Below are 17,979 nucleotides of genomic sequence, written 5' to 3'. Positions count from 1 at the left end.
ATGCTGAATGTACAGAGGACGATTATCAATAAATAAACATATTTACGAGGTGCTATAATGTCAAAATGTTCTAATTCTTTGCCACATACCAAGTTTTTGCTGACGTTTCTTTGTGATGTTTCTGGCAGAACATATTCAGAGCTAACGAATTCCAGATTCAACACAAATTGTTCATCTCCAGATTAACAGCAAACAATTTTTTTCTACTGGAAATATAAATGGAAGTTTAATTAATTGCTAGAAAGTTATAAGCACCTTCATATATATATATATATATATATATATATATATATATATATATATATATATATATATATATATATATTTCTAATTAGAAATTTTTGTTTTAAATATTAGACAGTCTATTTTTTTAATTATTAAGATTTGTAAAAGTTCATTTTAATCTCAGAGTCTTGTCTAATGATATAAATTAGTGATTCAACACAAATTATTTATGTAGTGGGTTTGAGGTAAAAAAATTAAAATTTAACATTATCACAAAGAAATTATTCCCTTTGTATGGAATGTGTTTGTTTTAACTTCTATGCTTTCATATTTGTATTTTAAAAAACTAATTAAATTGAAAATAAAGTCTAATGAAATATAATAATTTATTCACTAAATCCATATTTATTCAGAAAATAAAAATCTGAATCTTTATTAAAGAGAAGAGAGTATGAAATACAAAATTTAGAAAAGTTGTAGGAAGCCTATTCATCTGATATACACAGTAATGGTAAAACTAATCTCAACCATGTTTCATTTCAACAACAGTACTTTGATGATGCATATGAAGAAATTTGTAAAGGGTCTACATTCTCCACCCCAATCAAATTGAACATGTTTAACATTGGAATTAAGTTGTAACTCAACCATTGGTTTAAAATTTTGGAAAATAATCAATGTTTCATAACTGGTAACTAGTAACTCTAAATCTAATTGAAGAACAGTACAAGCAGGAATTGATCTAAGTTTTAGTTTCAACAATTAATCCAATATAAACTTAATGAATAAAACATCTTCTGACAGATAACTGATTGAAAAGAATAATAAAAACTGTTTGTTTTTCAAGCCATGGATTGTATTTGTAACACAAGCATTATGGAATTATACATGGTATGCAATGTTCCTACTTAAAAGTAGAATGGCAAATCTGTCTCATTAAGTTTCTCATCCTAACACACCAACTACATTTAACTCAAGCATCAAGATAAGTTAGAACAATTCCCCTTGGTCCATCATTGATTTCCTCCAGGATATTTCATGTCACTAGCCTTCAGCCACCGAGAGATAGAGAGGTGCAGTAACTTCCACAGGTGCAAAGGCTAATTAATTGCATAATACAACTTCAAGCAACACCAAACAATTTCTTCTTAGAAGCAGAATGCCTAAAACACACTAACAAACACCTTGCAAATGCCTACAACCCCATATTGCAAGTGATTTTGGCGTAGACTTACCACATGAACAATGTAATATTTTCTTTTATCATGACTGTAAAATCAAATCTTCCAGGTCCCTTCGGCCATGCTATTTGGCTACACACGACGATTGTCAAGTGTCAAACTACTACTGCTGTCTCCGCCGACACGGTTTGGTTCCCCAACCCTGGTTGCCAAAGCCAAAACTTCAGGGGACATGTCCCAGCTTCCACTTTTTCTTCCCCAGCTAGATCGCCGAGGATGCATTCCAGCACGGTCTGTGTCATCAACTGTTGTCCTGATTTCAGGAGACAATTCACCATCCTTTACAGCCACACGGTCATTGCTCAATTGAGCTTCAGAATCCTCAATTCCAGCACCCATGTCCCATACTGTTTTCCTTCCCATTTCTATGTCCTCCCCAACTTTCCCCATGTTTTGGTTCATATAGCCTCCACCCACTGATCGAGTAGGTAATGCTGGTTCTTTTGGCACTGTTGCCCTGAAATTGTTCTTTGACGGGGGAATGCTGATGCAGAATATCTCTTTGAAATTATTCAATACTCCTTTGTTATATGGATTGGCTCGCCGATCATATCGGTATCTGAAGTTTTCATAAGTAGTCTGCAAGAGTAAAGGAGCCAACATCATGCTGTACACATCTGAAAACTAGCTTACATCTAAAGCATGTGGATTAAAAAGAGCAGTGCTTACCTGATTGGTACTAATCAAATATAAATGGAAGGCAGTGAGGCCTCCTACAAACCACATTGATATGAAGGTGTAAATTATTAACACTATGGAGGCTGGAGTTTTTATCATTGCCTTCCAAATTGTTTTCTCTTCTGCCGCCATAATTCTTACAATATAGACCCAGCAAAATGCAAAAACATATATACATAGTAGCGTAGTTGAGAAGACAAACATGAAGAAGAACCGATAATTACGCTGCATAACAATGTGCAAACAATTATATTCAAGAATGACACAAAACAAATGATAACTGAACAGTAATCCCGAGAAAAATAAATAATGATATCGAGGAAGTCATAAAAAATGAACACAAGTTCAAGCTGCAAACTTAAGAAAATAATCGAGGGGCTATTGTTTTTAGTTTATTGGAGGCAAGGGTAGCACTCCTCCTGTCTAATATCAATAAATCACACATCGCTTGTCACCATTTGCAACATGTTCTGAACCAAAGAATAGGAAAATTAGCCTATATTCCCTGTAATATATTTGTATGATCAGTTTATGAGGCACGAAACTATAGAGGATACAATTTGAAGAGAGAGTTTCTGTTAGTTCGCATATTGGAGTTGAGAGAGTAAGAGTTAATAAGGTAGGAGTTGAATTGCCCATAAATAAGAAGGTTTGAGAATGAGAGGAGTTATCTGTGAATTTGGGAACTGTGGGAGAAAATCTGGTCTCTTAAATACCTAACACTGTTTAAAGATCACCCACCAAGTTAACACTTTATTTATAGCTAGATTATATCATGAATTACCAACTATAATAAACTTGAAAGTAAAATTAAACTAAAGCTAGATAGAATTTAATAAATTTATAAAACGAGTTTTCTCAGGAGAAATCATGTATAAAATGCAATTATGAACAATTCAATAAGTTCAAAGCTGACTCAGAAAAGTCTGTCACCATTAATAACGAGATCAAGTTACTGTTCCCCAAAACATTCTGGGAATAAAAAGAAAAGGAAAAAGAAAAAGAAAACACTTAGGTTAGGAGACAAGAAATCCAACTTACCAGTCCAATACACTGTCCAACCCAAGGACAGTGATGATCAAACCTTTCCACACAATTATTACAGATCGAGCAGTGTGAGCAACGAGGAGGTCTGTAGAGCATGCAAGTATCACAATACTTGATCTTAATAGGGATGCCATTGACCTCAACCTCCTTAAAGCGAGGCAACCGCAGTTGAGGAGTCTGTCCAGCACCAACATCTAGATTACTGTCCAAACCTTCAGGCTCTGGAGGATGTGCATTGCGCGGAATTATGCCTGGATCTCGGCCAGATGTTAACAAAAGAAGAACTAAGACCTGAAAATATTGAAGCATCAGCATAGGTTGGAGAGAACATATTTTAGGTGCAAACTATGATAGTGATATGCCCCTATCATATGACATAAGTACCAAACAACAAATAAGTAATAAACAAGAAGTTGATTGCTGGAAACAAAGCATATCACTCTGGTAACTAGTAAGCCAGACATGAACATAAAGAACTAGAATCTAGGTGTAGGTCTGTAGCATATCAAAATTCACCGTTTGTTGGAGCCTAACAAGTTTATGGGCTGAAAGAGCCATTGGTCCATGAAGGGCATCTGACACCTAAGGTATGGACGGTTTATGTGCACAAAAGAAGGGAAATCCTGAAGCTGAGGTGGCAAGAGTAAATGGAGAGGTTGTTACATAAGAGAGCTAGTATAGCAGAGAGGTTGTTAGATGTGGGAGAGTATTTTTTGTTATTTAGTCTGATGAGGCAAAAGGGAAGAGGGTGATTATGTGATTTTCTGTTATAGGAGATATCCTCTGGGCAATTGGAGGTTTCCTCCTTATGTAGTTTCCTTTTAATTGCAAATAACATCCAATTCACAGTAACTTCATTTTCTGTTCACTTTTATCACTATATTTTTTGGTTTGTTACACCTTTCAAAATAAATTCTTCGCATGTAAGAAATACAATTTTCACTTAACAAAAAGCACCATCTGTACTAATTTTAGTCCTTCTAACGCTATATTTCATTATAGCCTCTAGAAAGTTCAAGTTTGATATGTCACTAACAACAATAGTAGAGATGGTCCACCCAAACATTAATCAAACAAAGATAAAATTGCCTAAACCAAGTGTACTATAACATGCTACCTTACATTGCATAAAATGAATACTGTCAACGACAACTGCATTAATCCTACAAGACCCCTCCACATTGGCTCCCTAAATCCTATAGTTATAATTTTCCAGATACACAAGTCATTTAGCCATGTAAAGTTGTAGATGTATTATGGTATTACCATTGCAAGCCACAGTCTAAACTATAATCAAGACATTGATGCATCTACAGTCCACCACCATAACACTAGACTATATGACATATTACACAATTTTCTTGATAAAATTTCGTTATTTTTTAATACCAAGTGAATCCATTATCTAAGCTAGAAGACAAATGAATAGAATCACACAAAAGGAAAAGGTGTACAAGCATAAGATTTCCTTTTCAATGAACGGACCAAAGAAAATGGAGATTTGAAGAAACTTTTGACAGGGAAGCTACTTCAGAATCCCAAAACTGCCTCAAAATCTTTCTTTTAAATTGCATTTCACACAGGTCACCGTCATGGCCAGATTACATATTGAGTAGGCTTCTATGTGTGTGTGTGGCCATCAATCTTTGATGTTTGTGCCTATAGCTAGGAGAACTTCTTTTGATAAGTTTATTGCAGAAGCAAGGGGCGCAAAGTTTTATGACAACACACTACATATGCTTTCATTTGGTGCCTCGAATTAAAGCAAAATATACACATCCAAGGGGAATTCTCAATCCAATAGAGCAATATCGGGTGCCTAACTCCCACATTGACTAGTATAGGAAGCTTGGTAGAGCATTTAGTGCTTGGCTTTTTCCCTTTGATAGCTAGCCTTTGATTTGAGAGTGAATTTCCAAAGTGTTTGAGTGTTTATCAACTGGTGTCAAAGCTGATTGCCAATATCTCGAAAGAGTTGCACTCACAATAGCTATGAAACAAGCGTTTGCAAAAGTCTTCTAAAAGATTACTATTTGCAACATTGGGAAGGATGTTCTTCCCTCCCTTAATAAACTATTGTCTTTGGTCTAAAAGGAGGACAACAATCCATGATGTTTGGCTTTAACCATGGACCCAACTTCATCATTACAATTAGGATGCAGTATTTCATTGACAAATGAAGATATGAAAAATTAAAGATGTTAAAAACATGCAGTATTTCATTGACAAATCAACCAAATCAGTTCACTTCAATCAAGTGTGAGAGGTTGAATATAGAGGAGAGCTTCTTATGATTCTAATCATAGAAGATTACCAACACAGTTGAAAGACATACAGAGAGAAAATATCGTACATGTGAGAAAAAGACTCACATAAACTGTGAATACAACAGCAACAGCCATTATGGATATCCCCCAGTGGTCAGAAAAAGCATCCATCAGTTTTCTGGCGACAAAGACACAGAAAACTGAGACAGGAGCAACAATAAGAAAAATTGTCAGCGCCAGTGATCTCACATCTGGTCCAAATATGAACCTTCCCTGAAGAAAAAATTTCTGCAAGAAAATAATAAAAACAGTGATTAAGCACCCTCATAGTAATAAAATGAATTGATCCTGTAACATATTTCAAATCACAATGCAATAATACTTTTTTATTCTTTATTAAGCATAGCAAACAAGCTACAAAATGAAAGTTGAACAATAAGTACATCAAGACTCCACACCTCACATATCAAAGGAGAAAAGAAGGTAGATCATATCATGTAGAGACTCGAAGGCTAGCATTGTTTTTCGTAATCAATTTGGAGAGACCATCAGAACATTGCTGTCTCAATGATTTCCCTATACCTTACACCTATTCTTTGAGTTTGGTTAAGATTAGAGAGGAAAGAGCGCAGTAGTTCTTAGAGTATAATGTTTTGATTCATTCTACTTTGCTTACTTCTTAAGTATATCATAATCATCCAATATTATAATACTACACTATGACACAGACTTATTAAAATAACATGAATAATAAATTATTTAAATTATATTTTGTTCTGAAAATTTAACAGATCTCAGACGACTTTCTTTCCAAACACATCATCCTAAAAGTGAAGTGCTTGTGATTCTCCGCAGCATAATTTTAGGAGGGAAAGAAACTGTGAGAAGCAACTAAAACTAGTGATACTAGTAATGGATCCGGATCATCTGCAGTTCAAAAACCACTGAATATGGTAAAGTTAATAAGAAGACCTAGTAGCTTGTACCTAAGATTTCTTGTACCCCATGTTATGCTTTAATATTTTATTTTAAATATATATATGTGTGTGTGTGTGTATATATATATATATGTATATATATATATATATATATGTGTGTGTGTGTGTGTGCAGGCGTATTTATCTATTGACGTATCTATCTAAAAGTAAAGATTCTCTACAGTTTTTAAAAAATGCAAAAACCTCTGATCCCTTCCCTTTTTTTTTTCCAGAGCAAATGGAGCTTTGGAACAATTTCACTAAGACTGTAACAATTAATAAAGCAACACAAAAGTCCAATCAATACTCAGTTCTAACATTGTACTGGAAACAAATCAGCTTAAACCTAACACATCAATCGGACAAAGGAGACCAGTTGATGTGGTTTCTGGGTTACCATCACTTGTCATTTCACTAACACTGCTTCAGAACCTGATAGTAATCCATCCACACAAATTTATCTCAGAGTCAGCACATAACAACTAGAACCTCTTCCAAATAGAAACACACCTGGCCCAAAAAACCAATACCAGTACAAATTAAATCCACACAAAGAAAAGACCAGAACAACAACCACCAATAATAGATAAGCTACCAAAATTTGAGCTGCATAAAAGCACTTGCAGAAAGCGAAATTTTCTGACAGTAGTGACACCCCCAATTAACAAATTCCACCAACAATCTCCTTTTCTTTAGAAAAAGAAAACTGTGAAAATTGACGACTTCAATATAGTTGCTTAGGTGATTTTCATGCTGCTCTGAAGTCAGAATAGGAGTTTGACCTTCCTAATCTAATTTATATTGAACTTTAATACAATTTTATTGTGGATTGCCAAGATGAAATGAAAAACAGCAGCACAAGTACTTAAAAGTACTACATCCAAGTTTTGTTGAAGCAAATAACCAAAAATACAAGTAGGAAGTGAAACTTACATTGCTACCCTTCCAAGCTTGGTAGACCCGCAAATCGCCGGATCCCGACCCCTGATCGGAGCGCTGCGGCGGAGGCACGACGTACATATCGTCGAGGCAGGAGTTCTCAGAAAAGCTCTCTCAGTTGCAGTGATTTCAGAAATTGATTACCCAAAACGGGAGAGCGAAGAAGAAAAGGCCAAAACTTGAAGGGTCTCTAGGGTCGGAAATGGAGGGCCATGGGCAAATCCAGAGACCCTTTTGGACAAAGTTTCCGGCGAGTTCAACGGGTCGGGTCGGGTTAGCGACAAGGCATGAGGGGTTGGTTGGGAGGGAACAGAAGGAAGTGCTTCAGTGCAATGCAATGCAATGCAAGTAAGGGTTTTTCTTTTACTTTTCGTCAATTTTTTTCTCTCTCTAATGTGATGATTGTTGCGTGTTGTGAAGTGTGATGTGTGTGTGAGCTGGTTTTGGTGAATAGCACTTAGCAACAGGATTCTTCCCTCTTTGACAACTACTGGGTCACTGTATGTCTCTCTGTATTAGAAAACATAGTGTAAGTTTCCGACTAATATTATTTTTTATTATTTCTTTATATTTAATTATTGGATCAATCAATATCTGAATTTAACATTATCACATTTAAAAGTTTATAATTAATATTTTTATTTCTAAATTTAGTGTTTTGATCTCCATGTTTTACAGAAAAAAAAACTATATATTATAATCTAATGTTTAGAGTTTAACTTTGTTTTGAATTTACTTTTAGCTAGTTACAATCTTGTTGTTATAGAAATAATTAAAAATTATTATTAGGACCCCATGAGGTGGATGATTTTGGCTAGTTCACAATGTGATTGATGGTGTGACATTGGTCCTCTCCTCCCTACTTTTCTAATACAATAATAAAAAAGAAGACAGTGACCCATTTCTCATTTTATGTGACTGGGTGCATTTCAAGGATATTTGGTAATTTAATTCTACTTTAAATTCAGCCCCCAAAACTGTAATTCTAAATTGTTTTTATTTCATAAAGTTTATTTTCTCCAAAGGTAAATTCCGGACGAACTGATTCATATTTCGAAAAAAAAAAATCTAGTGTTGAAAATGCTCTTACTTGTTCATCTCCGCCTCCTATTTATTTAGATTAAAAAGAAAATGATAAAACAAAAAACATAATATGAACTATTTAAATGGTAAAGGAATATTATACATATTCAAATATTTCAAATATTGCTTTTCACCTCAGTCACACGGTTGAATAATATTTAACAAGTTTCTTAAATTACATCATGTGTAGCAAATGGAGAAACAGTTATGTATTATGCTTCAATGGTACACAAGAGTACACACGTTTTTTTCTTTGAGTGTCAAGAGACTAAGGAACATCCTAGGAAGTGGCACGTTCCACTAATGTTATATCAGATGACAACAATTTGATTTTAGATTTGGTTGCACCCTAAACTTATGCAAATGACCAAATTAGTATCTTTGACATTAGAATTTATTCAAAAACATGTTTATAACTGAAACTGAGTACCAATATGATAATTGATCAAGAATGAGATCCACCAGATCAAACCAATAACTCAAAAGTTCATAACTTAAATTCTACATGTTACAAACCATATTTTAGTGATCTAAGTGGCTAAACAAGTCACAAATGACTCAAAAACAGACCCCAAATATTTAGTTTCTTCCTAAACCAACTCTTTTAGATTTTCACTTGTCAAAACCCCAAAAGTAGACTAGAAACTAGCCAAAAACTCTACCTATTGACTACATCAAGATGTAGTAGCATATTCCAACCAATTATAACCTTAAAATATCATCTTAGTGATCAAAACAAGTAACAATTAACCAACATTCACAACAATACTCTTCCAACTCAGATAACACATATAATTTAATTTGAAGCATTCATACTATCATATAATAATATTTTAGCAAGCTACTCATTTAACACCATATAAAATCAATTTTACTTCAATTAGAGCACATCAAAACAAATTATCAAACTTACAAAACTTTATAAACAAATCATTTAGCTTCCTTTACCTGATAGAAGCTAAAACATGCTTGAAAGGACCTGAAACTGCTTCCTCATATTAAAGAGCTCTATGTGCACCTACACACCATGAAATCATGATTAGGGTACGCGGTTAGAACCATTGATCAACATGGAACATACTAGAATGATAGGAAGACACATGCAACAGAAGATTGCTCGCATGCAAGGAAGAAAATACGGCTCAAGAAAAAGAGTAGAAACTAATTTAATCTTTTGAAAAAACTGATTGGATAAAAGTAAAGATTTTGTTGTCATGATCACTTAAACACTTTCTGATTTTCAAAAAAATAACTTAGGTGTTAAAACTCGAAGAGAGAAGAGAATGAAGAGATGATTCGTAATCACCTAGACACTTTCTAATTTTCTTGTGAAATGATTTGTGTTTTAAGTAACGAAATTCTTAATAAAATTTCTATTTATACTTTTAATTATTTTAATATTAAAGTAATATAGTCTTATTATTTAAATACTTAATATTAAATTTTTTAATTATTACATATGTAACATGTCATTCTCTGAAAGTAATGAATACTTTATACTAAATAAAATTATAACGTAACGGTTTATTAGTGCTCACTTCTTTTACCTACTATATTCTTTGCATTTTATATTTACTAAACAACCTTTTTCATTTTTATTATCTAAAAGAAAGTTAACCATATAATGATGTGAAAGTATTTTTTATTGCATAATTTTATTACGGATTTTTAAATAGAATACAAATATTTTATTGTAGTTTTACTTTTAGGCATTTGATAGAAATATACTAGAGTTTCTATTATATAATTACAACAACATAAAAATTATTTTTATGTATTTTCTACATCTTTTATGTACGAAGAATAAGTATTTTTTAGTTTCCTTTTTCTAATTATTGAAACCTAGGATAACATTGAGGTTAACATTTTATATATATATATATTTAAAATGTTTTTGTATATATATTTGGGTTTGTGAATTCAATGTTAATTCTTTTTCTCACAATTTAGTTATATGATATCCTCAAAACGTTCAAGTTAATGTTTGTTTGAATAGTTTTGCCATAAATATATCACAAAAATAACCAATTACCTGAATATCAAATTTGTATTTATAGATTTTGTGATGAGTTTTTTATTAGAATTGACCTGATTACAGCTGATCCAATTAGGGTTCATGTACCTATAATTTGATTTAGGATTAACCTAATTATTTTTTACAACTAATCTTATTAATATTATGACTAAATGTTTTGTTGTTTGACATCACAAATGCCTAGTCCATGATTGACCGGTCGTATAATACATTTTCATAACTTTTTAATCTCTATCGAGTTATAAGCTTTCCTCAGTTCTCCATAAACATTTAGGCCGTGTTCACATGCACTGAAAGTACTGTTGAAGAGAAACTGCAAGCAATGATTTGCGAGTAAAATTGCGTTCGTTTTCATGGATTTAGAAGCGATGCATTGCGCTGATTTGCGAGATTAGTGAAAATTTCAATCTTCACTCTCTGCGCGGATTTGTGTGGATTTGAAACAACTTTTGATGAATAGTCTAATTTGCCCTCATTCAATCTTCACATATTCACACACCTCTTTCACCACTCATAAAATTGTTCCATCATCCAATTAATCTCTTTTTTTTAATCATTAATTTAGGAGTGAAGAAAACAAACTCCAAATAATACTTCAACTTATTTTTCGTTCACTGTTATAAATTATGCATTTTTATAATTGAGAAATTTATATTTGAGTCTAATAAAATTGTTATAACAGTGGTTTATGTAAGTGAAGTTTATTTGCAATTATTTTTTTTTGTGAAGTTTAAAAGAAATAATAAGATTACAATTTCTTTACATTTTTACAATTAAATAAAATCATACCATTTGATAGTAAATTATATTACAGAAAATATTATATTTAAAATAAAATTCATTTTACTAAATTATAATTTTTTACATTTAAAAAGTTAATTTTAATAATTTATGTTAATTTTTTACTCTTTATAAACATTTTTACAATTAAATATAACATTAACTATTATCATTTTATATTACTTTAATAACTAGGGGCATTTTGGTAATCTTTAATTTCTTCCAATTAAATTTTTTTTTTAATTTTTCACATCAATCAAATCCTACACTAATTTTCATATACTTTACTTCTAAATTCATTCTCATTTACCTCCAAATCCACTCAAACAAACAATAATTAATTCACTCTCAAATCCCCTCAAATCCATCCAATTACTCTTCCTCAATTCCTCACCCTCAAGTGAACACACCCTTAGATATTCTGGATCGGTATGTTCTGGTGAAAGCTTTGGTGTTATCTCCACAGGGAAAAAAGACAAAGGAAATGAAAAGGTAGAAGAAGAAAAAGTAAAAAAAAAAGTAATTTGATTGAAAAACAAAAGTAAAAAATATTGTAAGAATAATTTGAAAAATAAATATAAAAATAGTTAGTTCCATTCTTGTTGTGACCAGTGGGTTATTGGAGAGTGAAGATCAGAGACAATTCCATCGTCGTTCATTGCAAACGATTCAACAGACATGATGACACCCCAACGTTCACTGTCTACGGACATGGCATCAATCATGAATCTCTTCTCACTAACACCATCTTGCATTGAAATTCTAAGCTCAGAAAACAATGGCTCTTCATTTTTTGCCATTAAAATAAGACCATATTCACCTAATAAGAAAATTAGAACGTGGGTCCTTTGCTTTATTGGCGGTTATCATAACCTCCAATAGGATCTTGTGTTTTCTTTTGTGCTTTTCTTTTCTTAGCTCACAAGACCAAGTAAACTTCACACGCTTTTCAATGTGACTCAGAAAAATATCAATGTTAATGGTTGTCTTAAATATATTGACTTGTACCATAAATTTATCATTTTTTGGTACAACAAACGTATCAACTTTTGCCTGCTTTGTTTAATAACAATGTTCACCAGTACTAGGGCTAGAAACTTGTTACCAAAACATGAAGAAAACAATTTAATCCTTTCATTAAGTTTATCACCCATTTCATATTTAAAAAAACAAAAGGCAAAGAGTGTACAACATTTAGTATTTTATTTTTATTTTTTAACTTATATTCTGATTGTATATTTCATTTATTGTTTGTTTGATAATCTCAGTATAATTTCTTTCCTTCGTTCTTCTTCGATTGATTCTAATCTGAAAATAATTTTCATTTTTTAGAAAAATATTAATATATAAGAAATATGTAACATGATTAGTATTAGCACTGTATATCGGTAATCAGATAAAAAAAAGATAAAATATGATAATGTGATATATATAAAGAAAAACTTATTTATAAGAGATAAATGGGAAAATAATCAAAATATATGAATGGATTAAAATTGTACTTAATGGTGTCAAATTTCACTCATTTGAGAAAAGAGATTTATAAATAGTTACACATTTAAATAATTTTTTTAATCAAATAATAAAGGTAGAAATAGTACTAATCCATATATATGAAATAATAGGTTGACACCCAAATTTCTACTCCTTTCTTACAATTATTTTTATTAATTTAATTTTTTGTTCAACAATTTAATTTACGTTTAAATTAGATAATTTAATCGGTGTCAAAAATATTTATTTTTCTCTCGAACCCATACCACAAACTCGACACGTTCTTTGGGGCACGTATACCTGCGACAATTTGTAGAGCTCTGTCTGCAACTCAAATATTAATGAGAACAAGATCCAATGAAAATAAAAAATAAGACAAAATATTATAATAATAAAACTAAAAGGAAAAAAAATTATTCGTACTAATTTTAAAATAATTAAAAAAATTTATTGAGTACTGAAATTTTTTCAACGGATGATAACATTACTAATATTATTCGTCATTAGAATATATATCATTTTGTGTATTTACGAAGTCACTAATTTTGAACCAGTGGTAAAGTAGCGAGGACCAAACAGATAACCAAAATATTAAGTAATATATACCTGCTATATATGCTTGAACTTTTGCATGTAATAAGATTGAATGAGCCATGTTCAAAATGCCCACATGTAAACTGTTAATAAAGGTTTCTTTCTGTAAAGACTACCAAACAGTTGACAGCAGTAATTTCTACTTTAGGATTGAACTGTAAACATGTTCAATATTCCAGTAGAGTCTGCATTTGCATCTGAACAGATATGTAGACTTTTCTGGGCAAAATTCAGCAATCCAATCTATTTGCTATTTATTTTTGTTGAAAGAGTTGTGTTTGCTTCCAGCACCAGCAACATTAACGATGTTGAAACATAGAAATACTAGTAATGTATCATATTTCTCAGAGTAGAAAAGCAAGAGCAACCATGTAATCTGAAACCTCATGTCAAAGCATGTGAAATTGAGCCTCAAGTTCACAAGTGCCAAAACAGCACTATTTAAGAAAAAAAAGATGGCCAACTAGCTTTATTAAGCTACATTTAAAATCCTCGACAGATTATCCTTTGATGTTTGTGTTACTTTCCCTGTACCTGTTCCAATCTATCTGCATCAAATGTCACCTTTCTGTGTCTTCCTTTAGTTGAAGTATGTTGAACCTTATATGGTATCATGTTGAATCACAACTCTATGTGGGGTTCCTTAGGACTGTTTTGCTCACTTTGTCGTCTCTGCCTCCATGTCTCCCCCCACAGCTTGGCTTCTGCAACAGCTCGCTCTCTCACTGATTCTTTTGGCAAAATGGCTGTTGTTTCATTTGGGGACTCTCCACTCTCCATCTCAGTTGTGTTGTTGACTGTGTTCGACACTTTTGGGGAATATTGCTTGGATGACAAGAATTCCAGAGCTGCCACTATATCTCCTGCATTAGGCCGTTGACGTGGCTCTTCACGAAGACACATGGCTGTCAATTCAATCACCATCGGTAGACATGATCCTGGGTACTTCCCTTGAAGCCGTGGATCTACCAATCTTTGGAAACTTCTTTTGTCTCTCAGCATTGGACGTGCCTACATATGTTAGGAAAAAACAACCTTCACTGTGTAAGTCTTATGTTCTCTCATGGTCAACTGAAACCATTATGTTTTCTCAAATTGTGGTTCCTTAAACAATGATAAAGTTCTCAAAATTAAGACATTGGATGGCATTTAGCCATTTTGGATAAAGTAGAAAAATCACGTAATATTCTGAGAGAAGGGTTAGATCACAAGCAATGCAATGACGTTCTCCAGAAACCATGTACCAAACTGGAATTTAAGTTCAAATTATAAGGTATCATTATATTCCTCTTTTCAACATTAGAAGACCACACCACATTCATTGATTAACAAGAGCTGATTTATAACTCAGCTTCTTCCTATTTCAAGTACACAATGAAAACTTGGAAAAACCAAGAGTGATGATAGCATTCCGCTGAGACTGCCAAGGAAATGCAAACAGAGCAAATCCAAAATGTTAATTAATCTGATGTATATGATTCAACTGAGAGAAAAAGGAGAAAGTAACGTTTTGTGTTATTCATCATTGGCAAGAAATGAAACAAAATACAATCAATATAGGAATTTACCCAGTCTACTAGAAGCTTTTCAGGGCCATGCTTATCATCATATGCTTTGCGTCCAGTAATTAGTTCCAATAACACAACCCCAAAACTGTATATGTCAGATCTCTTCGTTAATTTTCCACTGGTGGCATATTCAGGGGCACAGTAACCTTGTGTCCCCATGACCCTTGTGGCAACATATGATTGATCTCCGGTTGGACCAAATTTTGCAAGCCCGAAATCAGAAAGTTTTGGATGGAAATCTTCATCCAATAGTATATTGGATGCTTTAAGATCCCTGTATATAACTGAAGGCTTTGCTTCATCGTGGAGATAATGTAGCCCTTTTGCTGATCCACAAGCTATAATCATTCTGGTATTCCAATCAAGTGGCTCTTCATCAGGAGAAACATCTGCAAATAACCATAAACAAATATTAAAGATACAAAGATCTAAATGTACTTTTGGTGAATAAAGACGCACGTCAAGAACAGAGAAGATACAGCAGTAGTTACTTTAAGCTATAAAGCATTAACATGTGATACTAAACATGGCCTTATTGAACTAATTAGTAGCACCCCTCTTCAGCTCAGTAAATCATGTACAATCCCCACAGATAGGAATAAACTATAAGGCTTTTCATAATTTCCTCCAACTCATGGGCAGAAAAGAAGGCAGGAAAAAGATACATGGAGTAACTGGTAACTGATTACAATTTGGCATTGAAGAAAAAGGTTGCTTTATAGTATTATACCATGAAGATGAGATTCTAGGGATCCCAAAGCCATGTACTCATACACAAGAAGACGTTGATCCCCTTCTGCACAGTAACCAATCATATTAACAAGGTTGGGATGGCGTAGAAGGGAAAGCATGAGAACTTCCACCAGAAATTCTTTCTCCCCTTGCACTCCTGTAGTATCAAGTCTTTTAACTGCTACAACCTGATCAAATCCCGTAGCTTGTTAAAAGAACTATATTTCACAGCAATGTAGCATACTGATGGGTATTGTAAATGAAGAAACAGGCACACAGAAAATCTATCCATCAAGTTATACCTGATTTTCCCCAATTATTCCCTTGTAAACAATGCCAAATCCTCCTTGCCCAATAAAGGTTTCATCTCTAAAACTTTTTGTTGCTGTTGCAAGCTCTCGGAAGGTAAATATCCGGGCCTTATGAGAATTTTCGCCCTCCTGTACTGGGTTTTCTTCTGGTCCATTCCCTGTATCAAACCAAGTTATGATCAGTAGAGTATACAAGCAAAGCAAAAAACAATAGAGATCTCGCTTTTAATACTATAACAACGTTTTTTACACAAGCATAATGCTCAATGTGAAACTTAGACACTCCAAAATACACAAGTTCCTATTGAGTAATCTGGACTAACTATATATGTGCCTACATATCTAGGTGACGAGTATAATATTAACTTGTAAAAGTGAAAATCTCTATATACTTTTTTCTAAAGAGATGCATAGAAGATATAAAATTTTCTCTTAAAAAATAACTACTCAATTAATCGACAGAGCTTTCCTTCAGCAGCTTATAAACAAGTGATAATCTTTGTAAAATTATCATGTCAAAGAATTGCTAAACAAAATCAAACTAAGCCAAGAAAAACTCAGGACATCTATCTCCCCTCTTGGGAAAGGAGTTATTAGAAGAGAATGAAGGAAATTCTGATAATCAGTATGTGTTCAATTACCACGAAAAACTATCTATAATCAGTTCCTGTGAAAACAGGGCGGCCACCTCAATGAATTCATAAAAAAGGACCATTCCTTTGGTTAGACCATAGTGATTTTCTAAGTTGCCTATATAAAAAGGAGGGAGATGATTTATTTTCCTAGCAGAATTTGTAGCCAACAACTGTGGTATTCTACTAAATTGATTTCAAAGTGTGCAGGAGGTTCTATGCAACAGAGGCTGATGTGATATTCTTTTGATACAGAAATGAGACCACTCAATTGTGCAGACCAGGTTGAAAGAACGCATTTCCACATGAAGCAAACACTCTCAGGCTAGTGACAATCAATTCACAAAATTTCCACATAAAAATTTCTTCCAGAATTTAACATGCATGCTTTTGCTTCTCCAAGACTAGAGTGAAAAACAACACAGTAGCAACTCAGAAAAAGGCATTTAGGCGGGGGTATGAAATTTGAACAGCCCCCTTAGTTTTTTAATTGATTTTGGGAATAAGGTACTAAGCTTTATGCAGTGTACATAATCAGAACTTCAATTTTCAAATAAGAAATACTCCAAGAAGACAACATTCATCCAAGACCTTTTTTCTTTCACCCTAAGATAAGAATCAAATGAGATGAGAACTATAAGCAATAATCACAAGAGACATCACCTAAAAACCAATTTGTCTCCTATGGTGACTTAAAACCCAAACCCATTAAAAAAAATTGGCAAAAAATTAAAGAATTCTTTTTGAAAGATTGAATCTTTGGAAAAAAAGATAACCTGAAGAACTTTCAGAGACATCATTGGTGTTCTTTACAGATTTGCAATTCTTGTTTAGCTCGTCCCGTCCCTTGTCACTCTTCTCTTTGCCCTTCTTCCTCGGCCCGAAACAAGGACAGCTACTACCCATCTATCAGAGAATTCTAAGCCAAAATGCAAATTTTTTGCTTTTTAGTGTCCCCAGTCACATGAAACAGTAGGCACGGAGACAGAGAAGAAAGAGAAAACCAAACAAACAGAGGGGTTTTATTGAAATTCAGTTCAATTCCCAGAACATCACAAAAGAAGAATATTCTTGTTTAGAAAAGAACGACGGCGAAAAACGAATGCGTGCTCACACGGATCTCAACGGAATCTGCCCCACTCTGGCATCACACACACGTTGCAGCAACCATGCTAAGTGTGCTGGTGTGGTTTCTTGGTGAAAAAGGAAAAGAATTCACAAAATGAGAATGGTAGTTTAATATAAATGGAAAAATAAAAATAACTGGTTGAATTGCACATAGATTTTAATTAATTCCAGTAATGATATTAAATATTTATTTGTTTCCTTAGAAGGAAATTGTGTGTAGGGTAAGAGAAGAGTTTGTTTGTACAATG

The 17,979-nt window shown here is 33.1% G+C and overlaps 2 protein-coding genes across 4 annotated transcripts; both read right to left on the bottom strand.

Annotated features, from left to right (window-relative positions):
* Positions 1 to 1,037: 1,037 nt before the first annotated feature.
* LOC124846893 (putative protein S-acyltransferase 7) lies at positions 1,038 to 7,826 on the bottom strand. Of its 2 annotated transcripts, XM_088116163.1 has the most exons (6): positions 7,369 to 7,825; positions 6,833 to 6,945; positions 5,564 to 5,746; positions 3,186 to 3,482; positions 2,136 to 2,369; positions 1,038 to 2,045 (listed from the first exon to the last, which is right to left on the bottom strand). In XM_088116163.1, the coding sequence occupies exons 2-6, from the start codon at positions 6,833 to 6,835 to the stop codon at positions 1,539 to 1,541; spliced, it is 1,224 nt and encodes a 407-aa protein (XP_087972289.1). In that variant the 5' UTR covers positions 6,836 to 6,945; positions 7,369 to 7,825; the 3' UTR covers positions 1,038 to 1,538. The 2 variants fall into 2 exon arrangements, with proteins under 2 accessions (XP_087972289.1, XP_047180223.1); XM_047324267.2 differs by lacking the exon at positions 6,833 to 6,945 and having other exon boundaries at positions 7,369 to 7,826.
* Positions 7,827 to 13,682: 5,856 nt separating this feature from the next.
* Positions 13,683 to 17,847, bottom strand: LOC124846899 (putative serine/threonine-protein kinase PBL7). 2 transcript variants are annotated; one of them, XM_088116389.1, is made up of 6 exons: positions 17,718 to 17,847; positions 17,380 to 17,522; positions 15,963 to 16,129; positions 15,659 to 15,848; positions 14,929 to 15,317; positions 13,683 to 14,371 (listed from the first exon to the last, which is right to left on the bottom strand). In XM_088116389.1, exons 2-6 carry the CDS (start codon positions 17,507 to 17,509, stop codon positions 13,982 to 13,984), a joined length of 1,266 nt encoding a protein of 421 aa, XP_087972515.1. In that variant the 5' UTR covers positions 17,510 to 17,522; positions 17,718 to 17,847; the 3' UTR covers positions 13,683 to 13,981. The 2 variants fall into 2 exon arrangements, with proteins under 2 accessions (XP_087972515.1, XP_047180229.1); XM_047324273.2 differs by having other exon boundaries at positions 17,380 to 17,847.
* Positions 17,848 to 17,979: the final 132 nt, after the last annotated feature.

This window comes from Vigna umbellata, chromosome 5 (genome assembly GCF_029865625.1).
Source record: "Vigna umbellata cultivar VRB3 chromosome 5, Vumbellata_1.0, whole genome shotgun sequence".
NCBI lineage: Eukaryota > Viridiplantae > Streptophyta > Magnoliopsida > Fabales > Fabaceae > Vigna > Vigna umbellata.
The sequence above is the reverse complement of the archived record's forward strand: the minus strand, read 5'-3'. Positions and strand labels throughout refer to the sequence as shown.

Excerpts from the sequence above, each read along its gene's own strand:
- LOC124846893 (XM_047324267.2), bottom strand. The coding sequence starts at position 7,455 with ATGTACGTCGTGCCTCCGCCGCAGCGCTCCGATCAGGGGTCGGGATCC. Across the intron at positions 2,370-3,185 it reads TTGGACAGTGTATTGGACTG|CGTAATTATCGGTTCTTCTT; the intron begins GTAAGTTGGATT and ends ATTGTTATGCAG. Across the intron at positions 2,046-2,135 it reads ATTTGATTAGTACCAATCAG|ACTACTTATGAAAACTTCAG; the intron begins GTAAGCACTGCT and ends TTACTCTTGCAG.
- LOC124846899 (XM_047324273.2), bottom strand. The coding sequence starts at position 17,509 with ATGGGTAGTAGCTGTCCTTGTTTCGGGCCGAGGAAGAAGGGCAAAGAG. Across the intron at positions 16,130-17,379 it reads TGTCTCTGAAAGTTCTTCAG|GGAATGGACCAGAAGAAAAC; the intron begins GTTATCTTTTTT and ends GGTTTGATACAG. Across the intron at positions 14,372-14,928 it reads AAAAGCTTCTAGTAGACTGG|GCACGTCCAATGCTGAGAGA; the intron begins GTAAATTCCTAT and ends TAACATATGTAG.